The sequence below is a fragment of the Nerophis lumbriciformis genome, linkage group LG24, assembly GCF_033978685.3.
Source record: "Nerophis lumbriciformis linkage group LG24, RoL_Nlum_v2.1, whole genome shotgun sequence".
Classification (NCBI taxonomy): Eukaryota; Metazoa; Chordata; class Actinopteri; order Syngnathiformes; family Syngnathidae; genus Nerophis; species Nerophis lumbriciformis.
This window is the reverse complement of record NC_084571.2, coordinates 28,967,951-28,994,585: the sequence shown is the minus strand read 5'-3', so window position 1 is coordinate 28,994,585 and position 26,635 is coordinate 28,967,951. Positions and strand designations below refer to the sequence as shown.

The 26,635-nt window shown below is 38.6% G+C and overlaps 2 protein-coding genes and 1 long non-coding RNA gene across 8 annotated transcripts in view; 1 reads left to right on the top strand and 2 right to left on the bottom strand.

Moving 5' to 3' along the window:
* The window catches only part of map3k14a (mitogen-activated protein kinase kinase kinase 14a), a 42,742-nt gene extending 34,338 nt beyond the window's left edge, over window positions 1-8,404 (top strand). For all 5 annotated transcript variants that reach the window (XM_061981929.2, XM_061981931.2, XM_061981928.2 and 2 more), the window contains 6 exons: window positions 3,149-3,299; window positions 3,362-3,601; window positions 3,668-3,762; window positions 6,158-6,299; window positions 6,365-6,465; window positions 8,204-8,404. In XM_061981929.2, coding sequence (XP_061837913.2) covers window positions 3,149-3,299; window positions 3,362-3,601; window positions 3,668-3,762; window positions 6,158-6,299; window positions 6,365-6,465; window positions 8,204-8,365 — 891 coding nt within the window. In that variant the 3' untranslated portion in view covers window positions 8,366-8,404. The remainder of the gene's footprint in view (window positions 1-3,148; window positions 3,300-3,361; window positions 3,602-3,667; window positions 3,763-6,157; window positions 6,300-6,364; window positions 6,466-8,203) is intronic.
* Window positions 1-15,706, bottom strand: part of LOC140679803 (uncharacterized) — a 40,186-nt gene extending 24,480 nt beyond the window's left edge. Inside the window, exons 1-2 of the long non-coding RNA XR_012051153.1 lie at window positions 15,610-15,706; window positions 8,237-8,350 (exon numbers count right to left, since the gene is read on the bottom strand). This is a non-coding gene — a long non-coding RNA (uncharacterized lncRNA). The remainder of the gene's footprint in view (window positions 1-8,236; window positions 8,351-15,609) is intronic.
* Window positions 15,707-16,762: 1,056 nt separating this feature from the next.
* Window positions 16,763-25,439, bottom strand: LOC133620424 (apoptosis regulator BAX-like). 2 transcript variants are annotated; one of them, XM_061981918.2, is made up of 6 exons: window positions 25,351-25,439; window positions 24,869-24,917; window positions 24,616-24,777; window positions 24,405-24,534; window positions 17,701-17,805; window positions 16,763-17,641 (listed from the first exon to the last, which is right to left on the bottom strand). In XM_061981918.2, exons 1-6 carry the CDS (start codon window positions 25,376-25,378, stop codon window positions 17,543-17,545), a joined length of 573 nt encoding a protein of 190 aa, XP_061837902.2. In that variant the 5' UTR covers window positions 25,379-25,439; the 3' UTR covers window positions 16,763-17,542. The 2 variants fall into 2 exon arrangements, with proteins under 2 accessions (XP_061837902.2, XP_061837903.2); XM_061981919.2 differs by lacking the exon at window positions 25,351-25,439 and adding an exon at window positions 24,998-25,292.
* Between the last annotated feature and the right edge of the window lie 1,196 nt (window positions 25,440-26,635).

Genomic DNA, 26,635 nt, shown 5'->3' with positions numbered 1-26,635 from the left:
CACACTACACTACACTATAATCAGTGTTTCCCACAAACGGCAATCTATTTGTGTTGACAGGGGTGTGGCCAGGGAAATATCAAATTGACAAACCTGGCTATAACATATGTATTAATTTTTTTTAAAGGCTAAAAAAATACAGTATTATACATATATCAAAAGACAAATCAATGTTATTAGTTATTAATATCAACTAGGGCTGTCAAATATAACGAGTTCACGCATGTGATTGAACACAAAGAATTATTGAATACATTTTGTATAAACACGTTAATCATTATTGTAAATAATGTAAATAATTCAATGTATATACCGTATTTTTCGGACTATAAGTCGCAGTTTTTTTCATAGTTTGGCCAGGCTCCAGTGCGACTTATATATGTTTTTTTCCTTTTTTATTATGCATTTTTGGCAGGTGCGACTTATACTCCGGTGCGACTTATACTCCGAAAAATACGGTACTCTGATGATTAACTTGATTGACTGTATTATGCTGATAGTATATATTTGTACCATGAATTGATTTACGTGGACCCCGACTTAAACAAGTTGAAAAACGTATTCGGGTGTTACCATTTAGTGGTCAATTGTACGGAATATGTACTGTACTGTGCAAACTACTAATAAAAATAAAATTTAATAATAAATAAAATAAATAAATAAAATAATAAATAAATAAAATAAAATAAAATAAAATAAATAAAATAATAATAATAAAAATTTGTTTTAAGCGCACATGCTCCTTTATCTTAAAGAAAAAAAATTATTTGCTTACCAAATTTGGTGACGTCTCATGTGTGAATGTAGGACGACATAGTTCCTCGAAAATTAAGCACACAAATTAAAGTACAATAATATACACATTTAGCACACATACATGTAGAATTCATGTTAAATCAACAATGCAGTTTGGTGTAACTGGGAAAAAAAGCAATGCAGCCATACAGGATAAAGATTGGCTTGTATGCTGCTAGCTTAATGTTAACATACAATGGACGATCCCATTGACAGGCTAACAGATTAGCATCGCGATTGTGCAAATGTAAAAAAAAAAAAGATTTTAACGGAAAAAAATTAACATTAAGCAGTAAATACATTTCTACTGATAGACACCAAACTCTGTGGAAACGAATATTGATTCTCACTTGGCCTGTCTGCTTGTCTATGACATACCTCGCAAGCCTGTTGCTCAAACCTCAAACTCTAATTTTAACATGCCTCATATGCATCTGAAACATTTGCCAGGAGAGGACAGCACATACATACACTTGGAGAGTGAACGTTAGCTTCCTGTAATGGTAGATCCTAAAAAAATTACAAGGTAAAAAACAAAACCAACAAAATATTTTTTTAAAAGCAATGCAACCCTACAGGATGAAGGTTGGCTCTTATCCCGCTAGCTTAATGCTATCACAGAATGGACGATCCCATTGACATGCTAACAAATTGGCATTGCGGTCGTTTTACAATATTGTACAAATGTTGAGATTTTATAGGAAAAAAACCTGGAAGGTAAAGTAATGCCAGGTAATAAAAACAATTTTTAATTAAGTAAAAAAAAAACTGTAGATTTGTTGTTGCCCTAAACTAAATAAGAAAAAAAAATTTAAATTTATTTTTTTAATAAATGTACAGTCGTACCTCGCCACATCGCACTTCAAATACTGCAACTTTCCCATATTGCGTATTCTTTTTTTGTATTTTATGATTTTTTTTAAATATATTCTACAATTTTTTTGGTCTTAACCAAATTCATGCATAACAATGACTTAATAAACTACAAATATCAATATCACAGTAGTATTGGTCACTGGAGACCAAACCAATCAGAGCGTGCTGTTTTTCAGTATCGTGGCCATTGATTGGCTCAGCCCCAGCCAGCATAACTATATTGGATTAAAAGAATGTAAAGGTGATTATTTCATGTCTACAGGCCTTTTATATGTTAAACATTTTTATTTAGAAGGTCCTAAACAGATTTTGTACGATCTAGCTATGAAAACATTTGCTTTCTAATTAGAGATGTGTGAGATAAATGCTTTAAAATGTTATATCGGAAATTATCGGTATCGGTTTTAAAATGATCGGTATCGGTTTCAAAAAGTAAAATGTATGACTTTTTAAAACGCTGCTGTGCACACGGACGTAGCGAGAAGTACAGAGCGCCAATAAACCTTAAAGGCACTGCCTTTGCGTGCCGGCCCAGTTTTTGATTGATTGATTGAAACTTTTATTAGTAGATTGCACAGTACAGTACATATTTCGTACAATTGACCACTAAATGGTAACACCCGAATAAGTCACATAATATCTACGGCTTTTCACACACACAAGTGAATGCAAAGCATACTTGGTCAACAGCCATACAGGTCACACCGAGGGTAGCTGTATAAACAACTTTAACACTGTTACAAATATGCGCCACACTGTGAACCCACACCAAACAAGAATGACAAACACATTTCTGGAGAACATCTGCACCGTAACACAACATAAACACAACAGAACAAATACCCAGAACCCCTTGCAGCACTAACTCTTCCGGGACACTACAATATACACCCCCGCTACCCCTTACCCTTCCCCCACCTCAACCCCGCCCCCCCAACACTGCCCACCTCAACCTCCTCATGCTCTCTCAGGGAGAGCATGTCCCAAATTCCAAGCTGCTGTTTTGAGGCATGTTAAAACAAACAATGCACTTTGTGACTTCAATAATAAATATGGCAGTGCCATGTTGGCATTTTTTTCCATAACTTGAGTTGATTTATTTTGGAAAACTTTGTTACATTGTTTAATGTATCACAACAAAATTAAGCATAATAATGTGTTAATTCCACGACTGTATATATCGGTATCGGTAATTAAGAGTTGGACAATATCGGATATCGGCAAAAAAGCCATTATCGGACATCTCTATTTCTAATTAATGATTCCCACTTTGCAGCATTTCATTTGTCACGTTCATGTCCGGAACCAATTAACAGCGATAAACGAGGCATTACTGTATGGTATTGTACACTAGTGAGGACAACTCTGACTTAAGTGTACCCATGTTTACTTTCTATATTATTGCCTGTAAAAATGCTTACTTTAGTACGACATACTGTAGTGTCATCACCGTCACGCCACGTTGTCACGGTTACAGATCGCCAACGAGCCGCCGCCGCTCCGAGAGATCCCGCCCCACTGCGGCCGCCTCACGGTGGGGATCATGAAGGCGGGGCTGCAGAAGGACCCCAACAAGAGAGCGTCGGCCAGTGACATGAAGGAAAGAACGGCCAGAGCTCTCCAAGAAGGTTGGCATCTTTGACAAAAGCTTTGTCGATTTGAAGTTGAAACGTTCTTTGATGGCTTGCAGTCGGAGGTCTGAGAAGCCCGTCCAGCAGATTGTACGCCGAGCCGCTTCATTTCGCCAAGAAGCCACCCGACTCCCTGCCGGCCGTCCTGAGCGAAGGCGAGGAGCGACAAGAGCAGACGAGGAGAATCCTGCAGCTGGACGAGGAAGAGGAGGCCGACGTGTCGAAGATTCCCTTGTTTTCCCAGCCCGGACGCAAAGTGACCACCGTGCCCGAACTGGAGCTTCGTAAACTGGAAAGAGGTGCGCCTCGTGTCTCTCGAGGATCTTTTCTTGTAGCTCCTCTAGAACACTGTTGTTTGTGCACAGATTTCTACCTGAGCAGCTTGTCCCAGCTTCACTCTGCTGAGATGCAGGAGCAGCTCCTATCCTGTCTCAGCAGCGACCCCTACTGCAACAGGAAGGTACTGACCGCTTGAATAGATCACGGGTGTCAAACTCGAGGCCCTGGGGCCAAATCTGATTGTTTTATATGGGCCGCAAACTCTATTTGTTTATCTATCTTCAATTGGACAGAAAATAAATACATGCAGTTGCATATATTTTAAATAGGGACGTTCCGATCAGGATGATGAGTGAGATCGGCTGATACCAATCACATACAGTACAGGCCAAAAGTTTGGACACACATTTTCCTCATTCAATGCGTTTTCTTTATTTTCATGACTATTTACATTGTAGATTGTCACTTAAGGTATCAAAACTATGAATTAACACATGTGGAGTTATGTACTTCACAAAAAAAGGTGAAATAACTGAAAACATGCTTTATATTCTAGTTTCTTCAAAATAGCCACCCTTTGCTCGGATTAATGCTTTGCACACTCTTGGCATTCTCTTAATGAGCTTCAAGCACACCTGTGAAGTGAAAACCATTTCAGGTGCCTACCTCTTGAAGCTCATCGAGAGAATGCCAAGAGTGTCATACCAGTAATACAATAGACCGGTGTTTTTCAACCTTTTTTGAGCCAAGGCACATTTTTTGCGTTGAAAAAATTTGGAGGCACACCACAGAAATCATTAAAAAACTAAACACAGTTGACAGTAAAAAGTTTAAAGTCAATTGTTGGGTATGACTTTAAACCATAACCAAGCGTGCATCAATGTTGCTCTTGTCTCAAAGTAGGTGTACTGTCACCACCTGTCACATCACGCCCTGACTTATTTTGAGTTTTTTGCTGTTTTCCTGTGTGTAGTGTTTTAGTTCTTGTCTTGCGCTCCTAATTTGGTGGCTTTTTCTCTTTTTTTGGTATTTTCCTGTAGCAGTTTCATGTCTTCCTTGACCGCTATTCCCCACACCTGCTTTGTTTAAGCGATCAAGAATATTTCAGTTGTTTTTATCCTTCTTTGTGGGGACATTGTTGATTGTCATGTCATGTTCGGATGTACTTTGTGGACACCGTCTTTGCTCCACAGTAAGTCTTTGCTGTCGTCCAGCATTCTGTTTTTGTTTACTTTGTAGCCAGTTCAGTTTTAGTTTTCTTCTGCATAGCCTTCCCTAAGCTTCAATGCCTTTTCTTAGGGGCACTCACCTTTTGTTTATTTTTGGTTTAAGCATTATACACCTTTTTACCTGCACACTGCCTCCCGCTGTTCCCGACATCTACAGCGCAATTAGCTACCGGCTGCCACCTACTGATATGGAAGAGTATTACACGGTTACTCTGCCGAGCTCTAGACAGCACAGACACTCAACAACAACACATATGTGCAGACTATAATTACTGGTTTGCAAAAAATATTTTTAACCCAAATAAGTGAAACTAGATGATCTCCCACGGCACACCAGACTGTATCTCACGGCACACTAGTGTGCCGCGGCACAGTGGTTGAAAAACACTGCAATAGACAATGACAATAGATTTTACGGTAAAAAAAAAAAAAAAAAAGTTGCAGCTCAGTCACCAAAATTATACGTTTTTTTATTTCTATTTAATCTCATGATCATTTGCCACTGTCAATTTTACGATATAATTTTGGCATTTCAGCTGCCTTTTTTTTTTAATGGAAAATGTACCGATTATTATTATTATTTTTATTTTTTTTACAATGTAAACTGTAGAGTAATCTCTCGTTTCTCACTGTTTAAAAAACTGCATTTACATTAATACACTGTAAAAACAACTGTAGATTTTATGGTCGTCCCTCGTTTATCGCTGTTAATTGGTTCCAAACATGACCGCGATAAAGAGATTTCCGCCAAGTAGGAGTCATTAATTACAAATCAAACATTTTCGTAAGCATAAAACCATGTTTACAACATTCTAAATACATTTTTCAACATTATGAGAGCCGTCTAGACATGAAATAACCCCCCTTTAGTCACATTTAAACCTTTTAATCCACTATAGCAATGCTGCCTGAGGCTGAGCCAATCAGTGGACTTGATACTGAACAGCACACTCTTATTGGTTAGACTTATCAGATGTCAAACACTACTGTAATCTTGATATTTTTTGTGTATTTAACCATTTTTTATGTTAAAAATGCTTAAAGTAGGCCAAAAATATTGTAGGATATGCTTTAAAAAAAAAAGGCTGCCATATTTGAAGCGCGATGTGGTGAGGGACAACTGCACGTAAAATAAAATATAATAAATCAAATTGCAATTGTGAAACTATATAAAGAGGCAAATTCTCTGAAATTAATATTCACATATAATTCGGTGTTACAAGTGGAGCTCTGAGGGCGTCCATAACGGTGATGTGGCCCTCAATGAAAAGGAGTTTGACACCCCTGGAATAAATGCACTTTCACACGCCACAATCACCAAATAAAATGTTGAAATCCTCTTGGAAGGACTCGGGTCGCTGGTCGTTGAACCCGGCAGACGACTACAGCTCCGGCGTGGGCTCTTACGGCAGCCAGCCTGACGGGCAGCAGCAGCACCTCAGTTTGGACCTACTGGGACACTCGCCCCCTCGGCCGTGCTGCTTCCAAGGTGAACGACTATTTAACTCATTTTCTCACGCCTAAAAACCATAACAAATGTTGTCCGGGGGTCAGGCGTGGACGTCTGCATCCGCGACTCCAACGGGGCGGCCATACGAATCCGAGAGACTCGTCGGGTGAAGGTGGGCCACATCGCCACTGGCATCAGCGATCAGGTGAGGCTCTTCTTCTTGCTTCTTTTCACACCCGTTTAATTAGCGTCCTCATTCATGCTTGAACGATAAACAACCTTCCAGCTCGATATTGATTAGGGGTGCACAAAAAAACTTCATCCCATTCATGATTTTCAAAAATCAATTAAAAAAATATATATATACCAGGAACCCTCTTTTTAACCTGTAGAATTGCCTTTATTTGCCATTTTTCCTCTCCACACTATTTCTGCTTGTGTGCTCCGTGAGTGTGTGCGTGCTGACACACTCAACATGCTCCTACGCTCTGTACGTCACCGCCGCATGCGGATGAAAAATTTAAAAAAAAATAGCGGTATTTTAAAGGCTGTATAGTACCGTTTTTATATAAAACTATTCTCGGTTCAAAATCACTACTTGTTTAATAACATTGGGTGGGAGTTCTATGATTAACTACATTCCTCCATAAAATACATGAACAGCTCTGGTACATTTCTATATTACTTAAAAGGAAACTGGCTTTGTTTAATAAAATTCTACCCAAACATTTACTAAAGCAGTTGGACAGGACATATTTTGGAAGAAAAAAAAAATTTGATTTTTGATTTTTTTTTCTATGTTAAAAAATAAGAATTGCTATTCATTCGAAAAACCTATTTCTTTGACACCCCTAACATACATACACATAAATATGTGTGTGTGTGTGTACACATACATACTTACATGCATACATATACACATGCATATTACACACACACACACACACACACACACACACACACACACACACATATATATATATATATATATATATATATATATATATATATATATATATATATATATAAATGTAAAGTTAATTTTTTAGTTCAGATTAATCACATTCTTGAACTGTTATCATTTGCTTGCATAAATAACATTTGCTTAAGAAAATACCTCAATATTTGGATACAAATGCAATTTGGTAGTCAGAATGTCATACGGGAATGGATTTTAATTGACTTACTGATCAGCAAATTTGCTCTAAACTTGGTGACAGTACGGTAAGTATAGTAAGAACTAAGTGCACATTTTTAAAGTCTTTGCAAAAATATTTAAAAAAAAAAAAGGTACACACACATTAGGCACCAATGCGCCAAAATCATAAGATTAAACATACAATCTATTAGATAGCAAAAATGTTATGAATTAATTATTGATACAATTCTATACATTGACTCTATCAGATTGATAAATATGCCAGAAGTTAATCAATAATCAATAATATTCCAGTGTGCAGCTTTTTAAATACATCATCACTAAATGCCTGTTTCTGTTTCAGCAAGTTAGTCGTTGTTGTTTTATGGTTTGTTGTTATTCTTGCTTTTTAACATAAAAATATACTTGTTTTTATTTTTGCCTTTCCTTGCTTTTAAATGGACATCAGTTTAAAACATTTTTTTTATATATTTTTAATTAATTTAAACTAATTGTGTTAATTTTATTTTGTAACAGCTGAATGAGCAGCACTGTTACAGTATAATGAATATTTATGAATGTACCGGTAATAGTCATAAATGTTAGTAACAAACAATGTGCGTAACAAATGTATTCGTAAATGAATTTATTGGAGTACTTTGAGTATTTGTATTTTATTTCTATTTGGAAATGTGGTGGTTATTACCAACAACCTGCGAGACGCGAAACCATTACAGCTACTAATGAAACACGGACTTTGGGAGTCCGCCTTAGGGCTAAATACACGTCTCTCTGTCCTTTTTAGATCTCTGAGAGAGTTTTTACGCTGGAGACGCACCTGGGCCACAAGGTCGCCCACGACGACGAGGTGCAGGAGTCCGGCCTGAAGCTCTGCTGCGTCACCGCGCCGGACTACAGCGCCGCGTGGAGGTGGAGGATCAGAGACGGGGTGCTAGAAACAAGATGAGACGGGAAAATGAATAAAGTCCTTGGAGACGATTGATAACATCCTCTGGTCTTTTGATTCCATCGCCGTTTAGCTCGAGCCAAAGGTGTGAATGTAAACGCTTGTCTATGTGTGTTTTGTGGTTGACTGAAATAAATATATATATATATATCAGTGTTTCCCACACATTCATTTATTTGTGGCGGCCCGCCACGAAAGAATTACGTCCGCCACAAATGGATTTTTCGGCTTTTGACTCGCTCGACCGCTCATAAAAGAAATGGGACTCTGTCTGTGAATGGAGCTTGTAGTTACAACTCCGGTGCAGTAGGTGGCGGTAGCCTACTATGCATTGTAACTCCGCCAAAATCTTCTGGTGGGCCAGAAGAAGAAGAAGAAGAAGAAGAAGAAGAAGAGGGACGGACGGACGGGATCAAAATACGAGGATAATATAGGTTATAGGTAGATAGGTTATAGCTGCATCGCTCGCGGCTCGTCATATATTTAACGTTAATCCGCGATTTCACCGAGCGTTTCACTGACGGTGTGGTGGCCGGGGTAGACGCACGTAGTAACAGTCACGTGTTAATAGTGATGGGTCCGGCAACACCGATGCATCGGCGCATGCGTCGAGCTCATAAAGCAAAACCCTGTGTCGGTGCGCGTACCGCTTTTAGAAAGTCACGTGACCGATCATGAGCTGTTTTGGTCACGTGACCGATACGCGAACCGTGTCACACTGACGCCTTCTCTGTGCCCTGTGAGCGGGTCTTTTCTACAGCCGGAGAAATAACTAAGAAGAGAAAGCGTCTAAAATTGAATAAGTTGGAAAAACGGGGTTTTTTTGTAATAAAAATGTGTAAAAAAATTTTTTTTAAATTCCAGGTCCACAAGCATCCTCATTCACAACACGTTCTCTTAGATTTCCATGTTATGATACATGTTCACATTATTTATTGACTGTATCTAAAAAAGATAAAAAAATATATTTTTATTTAAATGAAGTTATGAAATAATCCTAAATGAAATACAATGACTTGGTTTATATTATTGTATATACTAGGTCATAAAATCAGTGTCAGTTGAGTCGGTCCATAGGTTGCCTGTAGGGATTTTTAATGTCCAGCAGATGTCAGTATTTAGTGACACAGTATTCGACACAGTATCAATACAGTTTTGCAATGTGTCAAAAACGCTTCATGAAGCCTCATCAACCCATCACTACCTGTTACCATACCGACGAGCTAACGTGTCCAGGTTACAACCCTGTTGTCAATAAACACACGTGGAGACGGTGCTTCAGATACTGCATTAATACTGAAGCTAAATTGTCCACTGTCCACTGCAGCATGTGAATGCAATGAAAAGAATAAAATCTGAGCCAACCAGCTGTTAAAATGTTGTCCAGGTTAATGTTTTGGCCATTAAAGTCCCTTCATTTCAAGATTTCAACTGTGATCGGGCTTTAAACAGGTGGCTGACCTGTTCAGATGGGTGTAACTGCTACCGGTCAAATAATGTGAAATAGCATTTAATTTTACATGTATGCAATGCCATTTAAATGTAATTATAGATAATAATAATAATAATAATAACTACTTTGTAATGTTGTAAATAGTCAACGGGAAGGATTTTAGTAAGATATAAGTCATGAGCACTACGCAGCCAGAAAAAATCCTAGGCAGGACAAGTAAAAATATTGGGGCAAGCAGATTTGAGAAGTCGGGCAAGTAGAAAAAAAGCTTAACGTTGAACCCTGCATGTGTTGAGCTGCTGCCGCTTAAGGTTAGACGGCACTGTACATAGAGCGGTTCTGCTCGTTAGTAATAAATTCTAATGTTGGATGTTCACTCCTTCACACAGATGATGTATGCACTAATTAAAGGGGCAGAGCTTTAAGAGACATTTTAGCTTTTATATTTTATAAGATATATTTTTTATAAGAACCATAATTAATAAATATATTTCAGTGAATAACTAATTGTTCAAATCTGTATATAAATATGTACATAAAGTGTTGTAATTATATTACAACTCCGCGTTCTTCTTGGTCATCGCCGCTGCCGCCGCCGCCCCCCGACCACACCACCACAAATAGATGCCTGTCCTGTGGGAAACACTGTGTATATATATATATATATATATATATATATATATATATATATATATATATATATATATATATATATATTAGGGCTGCAACAACTAATCGATTAAAATCGATTGTAAAAATAGTTGGCGGTTAATTTAGTCATCGATTTGTTGGATCTATGCTATGCGCATGCGCAGAGGCTAATTTTATTTTTTTCTTATAAACCTTTATTTATAAACTGCAACATTTACAAACAGCTGAGAAACAATAATCAAAATAAGTATGGTGCCAGTATGCTGGGTTTTTTTTCTCAATAAAATACTGGAAAGGATAGAAATGTAGTTTGTCTCTTTTATCCGATTATTGATCGATTAATAGAAGTAATAATCGACAGATTAATCGATTATCAAATTAGTTGTAGCCCTAGTTTTATATATATATATATATATATATATATATATATATATATATATTAGGGCTGCAACAACTAATCGATTACATCGATTATAATAATAGTTGCCGATTATTTTAGTCATCGATTCGTTGGATCTATGCTATGCGCAGAGGCTATTTTTTTCTTTTTTTTTATAAACCTTTATTTATAAACAGCAACATTGACAAACAGCTGAGAAACAATAATCAAAATAAGTATGGTGCCAGTATGCTGTTTTTTCCCCCAATAAAATACTGGAAAGGATAGAAATGTAGTTTGTCTCTTTTATCCGATTATTAATCGATTAATCGAAGTAATAATCGACAGATAATCGATTATCAAATTAGTTGTTTGTTGCAGCCCTAATATACTGTTTATAGTGGTCAAAAGTTTACATACACTTGTGAAAGACATAATGTCATAGCTGTCTTGAGTTTCCAATCATTTAAATTTTTGTTTCATCTGACCACAGAACTTTCCTCCAGAAGGTCTTATCTTTGTCCATCTGATGTCAGATGGAACAAAAATTGAGCTGTCTGGCCACAATACCCAGCAATATGTTTGGAGGAGAAAAGGTGAGGCCTTTAATCCTAGGAACACCAAGTCTACCGTCAAGCATGGTGAAGGTAATATTATGCTTTGGGCCTGTTTTGCTGCCGATGGAACTGGTGCTTTACAGAGAGTAAATGGGACAATGAAAAATGAGTATTACCTCAAAATTCTTCAGGACAACCTAAAATCATCAGCCCGGAGGTTGGGTATTGGGCGCAGTTGGGTGTTCCAACAGGACAATGACTCCAAACAGAAGCTTCCTCAACAATGTCCAGCCCCCAACAACATCTCGGGAAGAAACCAGACTCCAGCTATGGACACAAAGATCCCCCTCCTATTGACATGGGAATCCCTCCTTCTGAAGACCTGTCCTGCGGGTCAGAAACACCATGGGTCCAGTGGAAGACACTAAACAGGGCAATCAAAAGCTGCTATGGCCAGATAGGGCTACAAAACCGGCCCAAGCACCTGCGAATGCGGAGAAGAGGACCACACGATGCAGCACTGCCTTGTCTGTCCTCTGCTACCCAACCAGTGCAGCTTAAAAGATCTCGCAGAGTTCAACGACAATGCAAAAGACTGTGTAAAGAAATGGGAAACTGTCATATAACCACATGCTTCAAACACATGAAAAGAAGAAGACCCCAAACACAGGTCAAAAGTGGTAAAGGTATGGCTAAATCAGACTAGAATGAAGGTTTTAGAATGGCCTTCCCAAAGTCCTGATGTAACTGTGTGGACAATGCTGAAGAAACAAGTTCATTTCAGAAAACCAACAAATTTAGCTGAACTGCACCAATATTGTCAAGAGGAGTGGTCAAAAATTCAACGAGAAGCTTGTGGATGGCTACCGAAAGTGCCTTTTCGCAGTGAAACTTGCCAAGGGACATGTAAGCAAATATTAACATTGCTGTGTGTATACTTTTGACCCAGCACATTTGGTCACATTTTCAGTAGACCCATAATAAATTCATAAAAGAACCAAACTTCATGAATGTTTTTTGTGACCAACTAGTATGTGCTCCAATCACTCTATCACAAAAAAATAAGAGTTGTAGAAATGATTGGAAACTCAAGACAGCCATGACATTATGTTCTTTACAAGTGTATGTACACTTTTGACCACGACTGAATATGTATTATATATAGCTTAAATATAGATTAGGGATGTCCCGATCCAATATTTGGATCGGATCGGCTGCCGATATTTGCCAAAAATTGCGTATCGGCAAGGCATGGGAAAATGCCGATCCAGATCCAGTTTAAAAAAAACTCCGGTCCGTGTTTTCCAACGCACCAATTTAAATAATACATTCCACTTTTCTGCTGCTCCGTAATTTCCGTTCCGCATTTTCCAGCACACCTTCAACACATCCACAGGTCTGTGAATTCTCACGCAGTTGCTTTTAGCTGCTGGCATTACACGACAGGCTCTTCTCACTCTTTCCTGTGTCTCCCTCTCACAGACAGCAAGTGCACCTTGTATACCCACGTCACATACTGTCACGTCATACGTCACATACTGTCACGTCATACGTCACATACGTATACGTCCTCCCCGAGCAGAGAGGTAGCAGCATGGCCAACGTTAGCTGTGATGCTAGCGCAGCCGTGCGAGCAACGCTCCCTCTAAGGTGCTCGCCTGTGCAATTGCGCACTGTTTAAGCGTCCTCTGCGCATAGCAAATCTATGCCACGCACAAAATCTAATAAAAAAAAAAGCGCATAACAATTTTCGACACACGGACACGACAGAGAAAACAGTTTTCGTCATCATTGTTCAAATATTGTGACGTCTGTCGAGACGCTTATCTCCATTTGGTGCCACACGCCCACACCATCAAAATGCTGGGGCAAAAATTTCCACCGTATGAAAAAATTTGTGATTTTTTTAGTTGTGATTTCCTTCTCTGCATTAAAGTTTAGAAGTAGCATATATTAATGCAGTATGAAGAAGAATGTTTTAATGTAGACATGCAAGCCTTGAAAGAAAATTTTGAAAATCAAGACTACATTTCCTGCAAATGGGTGCATTTCTACCCTATATTTTAACTTTAGATTTATTCTCATATCAAACTCTGACACTTACATCCGGCGCCCCCATCCACACCCTGGATTATAAATAATGTAAATAATTCAATGTGATTATCTTGTGTGATGACTGTATTATGATGATAAATAATAAATGATAAATGGGTTGTACTTATATAGCGCTTTTCTACCTTCAAGGTACTCAAAGCGCTTTGACACTACTTCCACATTTACCCATTCACACACTGATGGAGGGAGCTGCCATGCAAGGCGCTAACCAGCACCCATCAGGAGCAAGGGTGAAGTGTCTTGCTCAGGACACAACGGACATGACGAGGTTGGTACTAGGTGGGGATTGAACCAGGGACCCTCGGGTCGCGCACGGCCACTCCTCCACTGCGTCACGCAGTGGAAGTATATATCTGATAGTATATATCTGTATCATGAATCAATTTAAGTGGACCCAGACTTAAACAAGTTCCATCCATTTTCTATCGCTTATTCCCTTTTGGGGTCGCGGGGGGCGCTGGAGCCTATCTCAGCTACAATCGGGCGGAAGGCGGGGTACACCCTGGACAAGTCGCTACCTCATCGCAGGGCCAACACAGATAGACAGACAACATTCACACTCACATCCACACACTAGGGCCAATTTAGTGTTGCCAATCAACCTATCCCCAGGTGCATGTCTTTAGAGGTGGGAGGAAGCCGGAGTACCCGGAGGGAACCCACGCAGTCACGGGGAGAACATGCAAACTCCACACAGAAGGATCCCGAGCCCGGGATTGAACCCAAGACTACTCAGGACCTTCGTATTGTGAGGCAGATGCACTAACCCCTCTTCCACCGTGACGCCCACTTAAACAAGTTGAAAAACTTATTGGGGTGTTACCATTTAGTGGTCAATTGTACGGAATATGTACTTCACTGTGCAACCTACTAATAAAAGTCTCAATCAATCAATCAAAACACATAGAATCATCATACTGCTGTGATTATATGCATCAAGTGTTCATTCAAGGCTAAGGCAAAATATCGAGAGATATATTGCGTATCGCAATATGGCCTTAAAATATCGCAATATTAAAAAAAGGCCATATCGCCCAGCCCTAGTTCAATGATGCCATTTCTGTTTGTCATGTATAATTTTGTCTATTTTGTGTTTATCCTTGAATAAACAGGTCCGTTTCTTGTTACCCTGCGATGAGGTGGCGACTTGTCCAGGGTGTACCCCGCCTTCCGCCCGATTGTAGCTGAGATAGGCTCCAGCGCCCCCCGCGACCCCAAAGGGAATAAGCGGTAGAAAATGGATGGATGGAAGTTTCTTGTTACCAACCATTGTGTATTATTCAAACTCCCCTAATTCAGCTGGCTAGTTGTTATCAAGAGTACTAAAACCCTTTTCAACATGATTCTGACAACTAAGTAGGCTAAATAACTTTAAACTTTAATACATGCTCGGATAGGCCAGTATCGGTCAGTATCGGTATCGGTCAGTATCGGTATCGGATCGGAAATGCAAAAACAATATCGGTGTCGGATCGGAAGTGCAAAAACCTGGATCTATATCTATATTATAGATATATAGCTTTTGATACTTGGCGCTAACTTTTCGTGTTAGCATGCTAATGTTAACATGCTAACGTTTTACGCTAGCATTCGTCAGCTGGGATAGGCTCCAGCTCCTCCTAAATAAATAATGAATGTGGTCTGGTGGGCCTGTTTATATTCGACTTGTGCATCAGAAAACATCAACATACACACAAGTGACATCTTCAGGCACATGCACAGACATTTTGGGGCATGTTGAAAAAAAAGGCAGCATCAGGCTAACGTCAGTTAGCTTCACTTAAGACCTACATTTGACCTACGTCAATAATTAAAACTAGAGAACTGTTCTAATTTGTAGAACAATAAAAATGTCTACAAATTACCTGCCTGTCTCAGCTGATATAGGCTTTGAGCTGTTTTTAAGGAAACGTTAAGGCAGTAAGGTTGTTTAGTTCTGCTATGTTGTAGTTAGCACCAAGCAAAGCACGAGGCTTTGAAATCATAGATTTAGTGAGTTTTATTTTATTTTATTTTTTGTGAGTTTTTGTTATCATTAGTTTACTCTTCATATATCTCAATATTAGATGAAAATAATACTTTATCTTACCTTCTCATGTGTTCACTCAAAACAACTCGTAGGCTACTGGCGTGCTTTTATTTTGAAGGCCGGGTTACGGTCTCAGGAAGTGGCTGCGAGAAACCGGATGTAGTTACACGGAACGTGACATTAAACAAGTAAACACCTGCATTGATATGGCAAAAGAAGAAATAAACACCGGCTTGGTAACTGACATAAACTCTCGTCAAATATTGTCCCCGGACATAAAAATGTCACTACGTATACTTGGGCAATATGTTTTTTTTTTTTTTTCATTAAGTTTAAATATTGTAAAAAGTGTCAGTATTGACCATACTCGGCCTGCATTCACTTGGTATCGGGTCGATATCAATAGTTAATCTAGATACCTACAACAGAATCGTTACTCGGGTAATGAAATTGCAATTTTTTAATTTCTCTTAAATACTTGTTCCACAAGTATCTGGGTTTTTGTTGTTGTTCTGTTCGTATTGTTACAATGTTGGTACTGTTATATACATATTCTGTAAAAAAAAAAAAAAAAAAAAAAAAAAAAGTGCCAGTATTGGCCTGTATTTACTTGGGATCGGAATGGTACCAACACTTTGGAAGTATGGCCAACCCCTTAATGAGTCAGGGATGCACCAGCGCCACCTGTCGGTGTGGCGTGGAACAACATGTCGGTAAATAGCTTGTTATATGTACCGTATTTTCCGCACTATAAGGCGCATGGGATTATAAGGTGCACCTTCAATGGACGGCCTATTTTAAAACTTTGTTCATATATAAGGCGCAACGCATTATAAGGTGCATAGAATAGACGCTACAGTAGAGGCTGGGGTTACGTTATGCATCCCGTAGTTGCGAGACCTGTTGTGGCTCAATATTGGTCCATATATAAGGCGCACTGGATTATAAGGCGCACTGTCAGCTTTTGAGGAAATTGAAGGTTTTTATGTGCGCCTTATAGTGCGGAAAATACGGTAATACATGCAACATTTTGCATTTTTAGTTTAGTGCCAATAGAAGATACATTTGTGAAATTTCATTTCAAAGTGTAGATTCCTAGGAATAAAATCAAATTGACTCCTCACAAACTTCTGACTTTTTGTAGTTATTGTGAAGATTCTCACGCATTATACTTGTTGACAACTTTTATAAGTTCAATATAAGCAAGCAAGAGTAAGACCTTAAATGTTTTATTTCCATATTACAACATACAAACTCTTTGCAAAGTATTTTTTTGGACACAAACTTTTAGAAATGTGATAGAAAAAGGTCTACAAATTGTATTGAAAAAAAAAAAAAAAAAAAGCAAGAAAGGCACTGACAAACATATAAAAGTCATTTGCTGCTGCAAGTTTAAAGGAGTGACTTGACGTTGGAAGAATACAGAACAGTACTTTTAAAACGGGTGTAAAGTGAGGTAAACCAATGGATGGTTTATGACAAATGTTGGTTGTGTGCGACTTAACGTATTATAGAAGAAAACAAAAATCCACGTTGAATTGTGCATATATTGCTTACGATACCCGTGAGAAGAACCAAAATGGCCGCCTCAAGATTCTCCTCTTCCTGACAGAGAACGATTGTTCACAGCGATCCAATTCCGCAGAAAAGGAAAATGCACGCGGATCGTCAAATAATTGTAAATTACAGCACAAAACTAAACGCAGTGACTTTCTTGTATTTGTACCGAGTAAAAAATAAATTACAATGAAATCCCTCGCTCAAAGTGTGGCAGCCAACCCCCTGCATGCTGCCAGGGGGGCGGGAGAGGCCGCGGTGCCGCAGTCAGTCGTCGCAAAACGCGCAAAGAAGTATTCTTCTTGTCCGCATTCAAGTCTTTTTGTTCAGTTCGGCCGCTTGGTCTCCTCTCCTTCCTGCCAGGTCCGCTCGCTCAGGCTCACGAAAAGACGCACCCGCCCTTCTCCTCCTCCTCGTTTAGCTTTCACGCCTTTGCTCACATTTTACGAGTCACGATGACGGTGGTGAGAACGCCAGCCAAGAAGATGGCCACCATTTGCCATGTGGGAGTGCCGAAGTAGGCTCGAATACCCTCCTGGGGGAAAAAAAAGTTTTAATTTGAAATCCTGACTTTATAATTCACGACTTCCTTACCCAGCCCCCTTGATCCCTGATCCAGTTGAGAACATTTTCACGGAGGTAATCCACAGTCCAGTTGATGATGGTTCTGATGATGTCAGGAACTTTATTCAGGAGAGCCTAGGAGAAGAGGATCAAGACCAACACACAATAATGTCATACCTTTCTTTTCATACTTTATTCATGACCACACTCAAGTTTCTATAGCAGGGGTGTCAAACTCATTTTAGATCGGGGACCACATGGAGAAAAATCTACTCCCAAGAGGGCCGGACTGGTAAAATCACGGCACGATAACTTAAAAATAAAGACAACTTCAGATTGTTTTCTTTGTTTAAAAATAGAACAAGCACATTCTGAAATTGTACAAATCATAATGTTGTTGGGTTTTTTTTTTACAATTAGCTGTTGCGGTTAATAGTATATATACTTTATTTGTCGTTATTTATATATTCTGAATAAATTATGTGGTAATGTTCATCAGTCAACTCATTGGTGTTCATTTTCAATCTATCAAGATAAAAAAATTATATCAAAATCACACTACAGGATGTTATTTATGTAGTTTGATCATTTTCCTCAACTGATGTACTAACATCATGTGGTTTATTTTGTACATATGTAGCATTATTTTTTTTAAATGGAAAATGTACAGATTTTTTTTTTTTTACAATGTAAACTGTAGAGTAATCTCTCGTTTCTCACTGTTTAAAAAACTGCATTTACATTAATACACTGTACAAACAACTGTAGATTTTATGGTCGTCCCTCGTTTATCGCTGTTAATTGGTTCCAAACATGACCGCGATAAAGAGATTTCCGCCAAGTAGGAGTCATTAATTACAAATCAAACATTTTCGTAAGCATAAAACCATGTTTACAACATTCTTAATACATTTTTCAACATTATGAGAGCCGTCTAGACATGAAATAACCCACTTTTAGTCACCTTTACACTTTTAATCCACTATAGTAATGCTGCCTGAGGCTGAGCCAATCAGTGGACACGATACCGAACAGCACACTCTTATTGGTTGGACTTATCGGATGTCGAACACTACTGTAATCTTGATATTTTTTGTGTATTTAACCATTTTTTATGCTAAAAATGCTTAAAGTAAGCCAAAAATACAGTAGGATATGCTTTAAAAAAAAAGGCTGCAATATCTGAAGCGCGATGTGGTGAGGGACAACTGTACGTGAAATAAAATATAATAAATCAAATTGCAATTGTGAAACTATATAAAGAGGCGAATCCTCTGAAATTAATATTCACATATAATTCAGTGTTACAAGTGGAGCTCTGAAGCGTCCATAACGGTGATGTGGCCCTCAATGAAAAGGAGTTTGACACCCCTGGAATAAATGCACTTTCACACGCCACAATCGCCAAATAAAATATTGAAATCCTCTTGGAAGGACTCGGGCCGCGGTAGCATCATCTACCAAGATGCAAAGAATTGCTATTGCGACACAATTAGAACAGCCGTTTCTTTTCATTCAAAAATTTCAGGTTAATTTTTATTTATTTATTTTTATTCTTAGCAAACTCATCCCGCGGTCCGGATAAAACCTGTTCACCGGCCTGATCTGGCGCTCTGGCCGTACGTTTGTCACCCCTGGTCTATAGGGAAGCAAGCTAAGGACTTCTCCTTTACTAATAGTCTTCTTTTCTATATTCCGGAGAACCAGTGTCCTCGACAGTAAACATTTAGTCTATTTATATTGTCAGCGTTAAAGGCGCCCTCTGCTGTTTTTAAGAATCTGCTGCGAAAATGGTCTTGAACTGAACTTGCAGGCCACCAGTTAAAAATAGCCCAAATGATGAAAAAACGAGCGGACCTAAAATGGAACCTTAAAGAACACCACTAGTATAACTAAAGAATATGAACAAATGACTGCATCTGAAAGTAACAAGCAACACCTTTGTTACATAAATCATCGCCAAAAAAATGTAAGTGCCAAAAAGGAGAGGACTTAAAGCATACTTGCCAACCCTCCCGAATTTTCCGAGAGACTCACGAAATTCAGCGCCTCTCCCGAAAACCTCCCGGGACAAATTTTCTCCCGAAAATCTCCCGAAATTCAGGCGGACCTGAGTGACGTGTCGACAGCCTGTTTTCACGTCCGCTTTCCCACAATATAACAGCGTGCCTGCCCAATCACGTTATAACTGTAGAATGATGGAGGGCGAGTTCTTGGTTTCTTATGTGGGTTTATTGTTAGGCAGTTTCATTAACGTCCTCCCAGCGCGGTAACAACACACAACAGCAGTCACGTTTTTGTCTACCGTAAAGCAGTTCGTCTGCCGTAAACAGCAATGTTGTGACACTCTTAAACAGGACAATACTGCCATCTACTGTACATGCATGTGTGACAATAACATCTACAGCTTTTAGTATTAATAGTGACAGAGAATAGAACAAGGTTGGACAATTCAACCCTTAACTCAACAATGAGTAGATGAGTGTTATGTGTGTGTATATGTGTAAATAAATGAACACTGAAATTCAAGTATTTCTCTTATATTATATATATATATATATATATCTATATATATATATATATATATATCTATATATATATATATATATATAGCTAGAATTCACTGAAAGTCAAGTATATCTTATAAATATATATATATGAAATACTTGACTTGGTGAATTCTAGCTGTAAATATACTCCTCCCCTCTTAACCACGCCCCCCCCCCGAAATCGGAGGTCTCAAGGTTGGCAAGTATGACTTTAAGGGATGCCTTGAGGAACACCTCAGTTAAGTAAAGCAGATATAAATAGATTACTGTACAGATAAAATATATTGCACTTTTGCATATGCATCCACGTTTATGGATGTATGTTATATTGTCTTTATATTCCAGCGAGTTAATCTGTTTTTGGGGGGAATTGAGATGACTATTATGATGCGTTCAAGAGTCTTATGGCCTGAGGGAAGAAGCTGTTACAGAACCTGGAGGTTCTGCTACGGAGGCTGTGGGACCTCTTTCCAGAGTCCGGCAGTCAAAGCAGTCCTTGGTGGGGGTGGGAGGAGTCGCTACACATTTTCTGAGCCCTGGTCAGGCAGCTGCTTTTTGCGATACGACAATGACTTGCGAGAGACCTGTCAGCGGATGCTATTTTGGTTCAAAGCAACTTTATGGCTTATTATATTACTTAAATGTTTCACTTTTCTTCAGTGGATTGATATCGGCCTGTGGATTACTGGGTCGCTAAGAGGATAATGCGGTCATGAGTGAAGAGTGTTTACTTTAAACTGACACCAGTATTACTCGCGTGCGTGACTTTTGAAGAGGAAATACTGTTGGGTTACAAACGTTTGTGTGCTGTCGCTTCCCTGTTCATGTTTTTTCCAAACTGATTTTAATGCGTAGCGGCGGCAGAATGTGACATAATTATGACGGTCAGCTGGATAATAAAAATAACAAATAGCCGTATTGTTTGTCCAGAATCTTAACGATCCTAAAAAAACGACCCAATTAGGAACCAGTTGGAAAAAATACCGGTACTTGGTATACATCCCTAGTGCCGTGTACAAGAAAGATGAACATATCATGGCATGGCATGTGCGCAGTATAAAAATATCAGAAAAAAATTGCTCACTTTAATGACGAGTCAACAGGCAAAGTAAAAGAGGGAGACCACTCGGCCCCAGTATTGTATTGTATTGTCACATATTATTTTGACTTGTATACATTATTAAACTGTGCTGAAACTACCGCTGTTGTGATGCATTTTCTGCCTTAATTGCCAATATTACAAAATAGGGGAACACATTCAGCTATCCTAAATGATATTCCACGTAATATTTAAATGTACATATCAAAGTACAAACATATACAATTGTCATAATCTGTTGGTGGTGAACCCCAAGATGCAGAGATGGCAGGCGTAGCGCAGGAAAACATGACTTCAATGTCAAAATGCAGGAAAAACAGGAACCAGGAGACAGGAAACAATTATCGAGCCCTGACTGGAGGGCGAGGCAGGCATAAATAGCAGCCAGCTGATAGAAAACAGGTGTGGCCAGGCTGCCAATCAGGGACAGGTGGGGGGAAATGGCGCTCAGGGAGACCAGCAGGAAATGGAACTAAAATAAGAGCGCTGACGACAGGAAATAAACACCAACTAAGGAAACATAACAAGACGTGAATGTGACAGATCGTCACAATACCCCCCCTTTAGGGACGGATTCTAGACGCCCCTAAGAAAAAAAAAACAGAACAAGTCCAAAAGTCACGAGAGGGTGTATAATGCGGTCATGCGTGAAACGTGTTCACTTCAAACTGACACCACTATTACTTGCGTGAGTGACTTTTGAAGAGGAAACACTGTTGAGTTCCAAACTTTTGTGTGCTGTCGCTTCCTTGTTTGTGATTTTTCCAAACTGATTTTAATGCGTAGCGGCGGCAGAATGTGACATAATTATGACGGACAGCTGGATTAGAAAAATACAAATAGTCGTATTGTTTGTCCGGAATCTTAACAATCCTAACAAAACGACCCAATTAGGAACCAGTTAGAAAGAATACCGGTACTCTGTATTAGAGATGTCCAATAATATCAGGCTGCCGATATTATCGGCCGATAAATGCTTTAAAATGTAATATCGGAAATTATCGGTTTCAAAAAGTAAAATTTATGACCTTTTAAAATGCCGCTGTACTGTAGTGGTACACGGACGTAGGGAGAAGTACAGAGCGCCAATAAACCTTAAAGGCACTGCCTTTGCGTGCCGGCCCAATCACATAATACATACGGCTTTTCACACACATGTGAATGCAATGCATACTTGGTCAACAGCTATACAGGTCACACTGAGGGTGGCCGTATAAACAACTTTAACACTGTTACAAATATGCGCCACACTGTGAACCCACAGCAAACAAGAATGACAAACACATTTCGGGAGAACATCCGCACCGTAACACAACAGAACAAATACCCAGAACCCCTTGCAGCACTAACTCTTCCGGGACGCTACAATATGCACCCCCTGCTACCCCCTACCCCCCTCAACTCAACCTCCTCATGCTGTCTCAGGGAGAGCATGTCCCAAATTCCAAGCTGCTGTTTTGAGGCATGTTAAAAAAATAAAGCACTTTGTGACTTCAATAATAAATATGGCAGTGCCATGTTGGCATTTTTTTCCATAACTTGAGTTGATTTATTTTGGAAAACCTTGTTACATTGTTTAATGCAGGGGTGCTAATTACGTCGATCGCGATCTACCGGTCGATCTCGGAGGGTGTGTCAGTCGATCACCAGCCAGCCATTAAAAGAATAGTCCTAAAAATGAGCAATCATAAATCTTCACTATGACGTCACTTTCGTCACTTGATTGACATTCACGGCACCCGAGGGTCTTCTGAGATGACGCTGGCTGCTGCCAGCTCATTAAAATTACCGACTGGAAGGCGAGAAACACTTTATTTCAACAGACTCTGGCGCCGTACCTGTCGTCAAAACTCCAAAGACCGACTGCACAGTTGCACAATAAAAGCGCTACTTCATCCTGCCTGCGCTACCAAAATAAGAGTCTCAGAAAGCTGGCGTGCACAAGCTAACAAGCTACGGAGTTTGCCGACAATGTATTTCTTGTAAAGTGTATACAAAGGAGTATGGAAGCTGGATAAATAAAATGCCAAAAACCAACCACTTTCATGTGGTATTGGACAGAAAGGAGGACTTTTTTTCTCCTCCATTCGAAAATGCGGACCTTATCAGCACTACTGTCTGATTCCAATCAATGCAAGTCATCACAATCAGGTAATACACCAACTTATATTCTTGTCTTCATGAAAGAAAGGAATCTATGTGTTAAACATGCATGTATTATCTTTAAACACCTTTAACTTATTAACAATATTAACTATATGTGTTAAACATGCTTGTATTATCTTTAAACACCTTTAACTTATTACCAATATTAACTATAAGTGTTAAACATGATTGTATTATCTTTAAACACCTTTAACTTGTTAACAATATTAGCTATGTGTTAAACATTCTTGTATTATCATTAAACACCTTTAATTTATTAACAATATTAACTATATGTGTTAAACATGCTTGCATTATCACTAAACATCTTTAACTTGTTAACAATATTAGCTATATGTGTTAAACATGTTTGCATTATCTTTAAACACCTTTAACTTAACAATATTAACTATATGTGTTAAACATGCTTGTATTATCATTAATCACCTTTAACTTGTTAACAATATTAACTACCGGTATATGTATTAAACAAACTTGTATTTTCATTAAACACCTTTAATTTATTAACAATATTAACTATGTGTTAAACATGCTTGTATTATCATTAAACACCTTTAACTTGTTAACAAAAACATATGTTTCATAAATAAGTAAATATAAATTATATATATGAATGAGGTAGATCCCCACGACTTGATCAATTGAAAAGTAGCTCGCCTGCAGAAAAAGTGTGAGCACCCCTGGTTTAATGCATCCAGCGGGGCATCACAACAAAATTAGGCATAATAATGTGTTAATTCCACGACTGTATATATCGGCATCGGTTGATATCGGAATCGGTAATTAAGAGTTGGACAATATCGGCAAAAATCCATTATCGGACATCTCTACTCGGTATACATCCCCTAGTGCCGTGTCCAAGAAAGATGAACATGTTGGCATGTCCACAATATAAGAATATCAGAAAATAAAATACTCACTTTAATGACGAGTCGACAGGCAAAGTAAAAGAGGGTGACCACTCGGCCCCAGTTGAACTTTTTATCTGAGAAGATTTCAAGGGCCACTTTCATAAACAACTCCTTGTTGGGTGAACATTTTTCTATCATCCTAAGCAGAGAGGGAAACAAAATGATGTTAAAAAAAAAAAACAGGCGATGTTAATAGTAAATAAATCCACTGGTGGCTTACCTATTGAGCTCAACATTGCCGTCCATCTCGTCTCCGATCTTCTGCAGGCACTGGCCCAGCTCCTTATGGTTGGCATTGCACAGCTCGCCTCCGCCCAGCTGGTCCCGGGTCACCACCACGGCGCTGCTGTCTCCGTAGCGGCGAACTCGCTCGAAAATGAAACTGTGTGGAACAGAAGAGCCAGGTTACGACAAAACGATACCGTGACTCAGACACAGTCTCATGCCCATTTATGACGATGAGGTCAACTTACTCTTTTAGCAAATCCGCTCCTAGTTCCAGTAACTGTTCCTTGGAATTACCTGTAGTGCATAGATCAAGGGTCAATCGTACATTGTACTGCAACTGATACACAAAACGCAACAAAACACACTTTAACCACCTTATTATGACAATCACGTGCTCATCTTGGATAATAAGAGCTGTATTACGAATACCACAACACAAACCAGATCCCCCCACACCCTTGCTTTATATGCACTTTTGAGCTAAACGTCGTCGTTTGTGCCACTATTGTCTCAACAATGTTGAGGAAGTAAACTTAATGCGCGGGCTAACGTGAAGCTAACTGTGGCTAAAGGCTAGCATGCGTTGTTGCCCGACGTGCGACGAAGCTACAAGCGCACAATAGCGATAAATAATGACAAAAAAGCATTCTCTACGCGTTCGCGCTAGTTTGTGACGTTGTCAAGAGCCGTTTAGTACGTAATAAAGCCGCCGCGGTGGCCGACATACCCTTTCCGTCTCCTCCCGGGTGAGCCATCTTGTTTTCTGAAAAACACCGCTGGGATTTCCGCGTTCAGTCACGTGACACCGTTTGTTTGTCTCTGGCAACCGCTGCCCCGGGAGGGATGACGTAATCCCCTTTTGTTGCGCCTTTCCAAATAACTAATTAAACGTAAAATGTGCTATTTGGATTTACACTGTATGGAAAAAAAAATTCGAAAAGGAATTTCACCTTTGCAACCTCATTATACTATTATTGGCAAAGTTTTATATTCATAAATGGACCTGTTTTTTGTGCCTCTAAAAAAAAGAATTAGAACTTTACTTTAAAAAGCTTTCTACCTCTGACAACCAAAAAGTTGTGAAAACTATGATGCTGTGATCCAAATTTGGATTATTTACGGAATTTGTGTGAGCCTATGGCTTTACATTTTGTTACATATATATATATTTTGCATTCTATTTTAGTTACTTTATTGAGTTTACAACCCCTGGCCCTGTTTTGTACTGTTTCTGTACTTGTTTTGATTATTATTATTTCTTTGTTTGTATTTATTGTTATTTATTACTCCGGTACTCTTGTCTTGTTCTGCATATTGTGCAGTATTTTGTATTTTGTATAGTGTTTTGTATATTGTACAGGATTGCTTATTATTTGTATTGGATAGAAGTCTGTTTATTTTCAATTCTTAGTTTTATCTTTATTATCTCTTGTGTAATTTATTTTTATCCCATATTAATTCCCACTACCGCACGTTAAGTTGGAGTCCTTAATCTCGTTATATGCAAATATAATGACAATAAAGTCCATTCTATTCTATTCTATTCTATTCTATTCTATGTAAATGTTGCATATTATAAATAAAGGTTTATAAAAATCCATCCATCCATCCATTTTCTACCGCTTGTCCCGTTTGGGTTATATAAAAAAAATAAAAATTAATAATAAACATTATATTTGAGCAATATTTTAATGGGGATGTTTTATTCAACACGCTTTTATGCATTCCAGGATCGTTTATGTCTATTTATTGTGATGTTTTGTGGCAAGTTTGGTCTTGCGGGTTGTGTTCGTTTCCTGTAAATTACAAAACAAAAACAAAAAAAAACAAAAACAAAAAAAAATACAATGTAGATTTGTAATCTATACTCTTTTGTTTATGGAGCCAAAACACTGGCAGTATGATTTGGTATGAAAGAAATTGACATTGTAGAAAACGTTGTATTGGCACTAAAGAAAACGTTTGGCAACAAACAAATACAAACATTGAAAAAATACAATATGTTTTTGTAT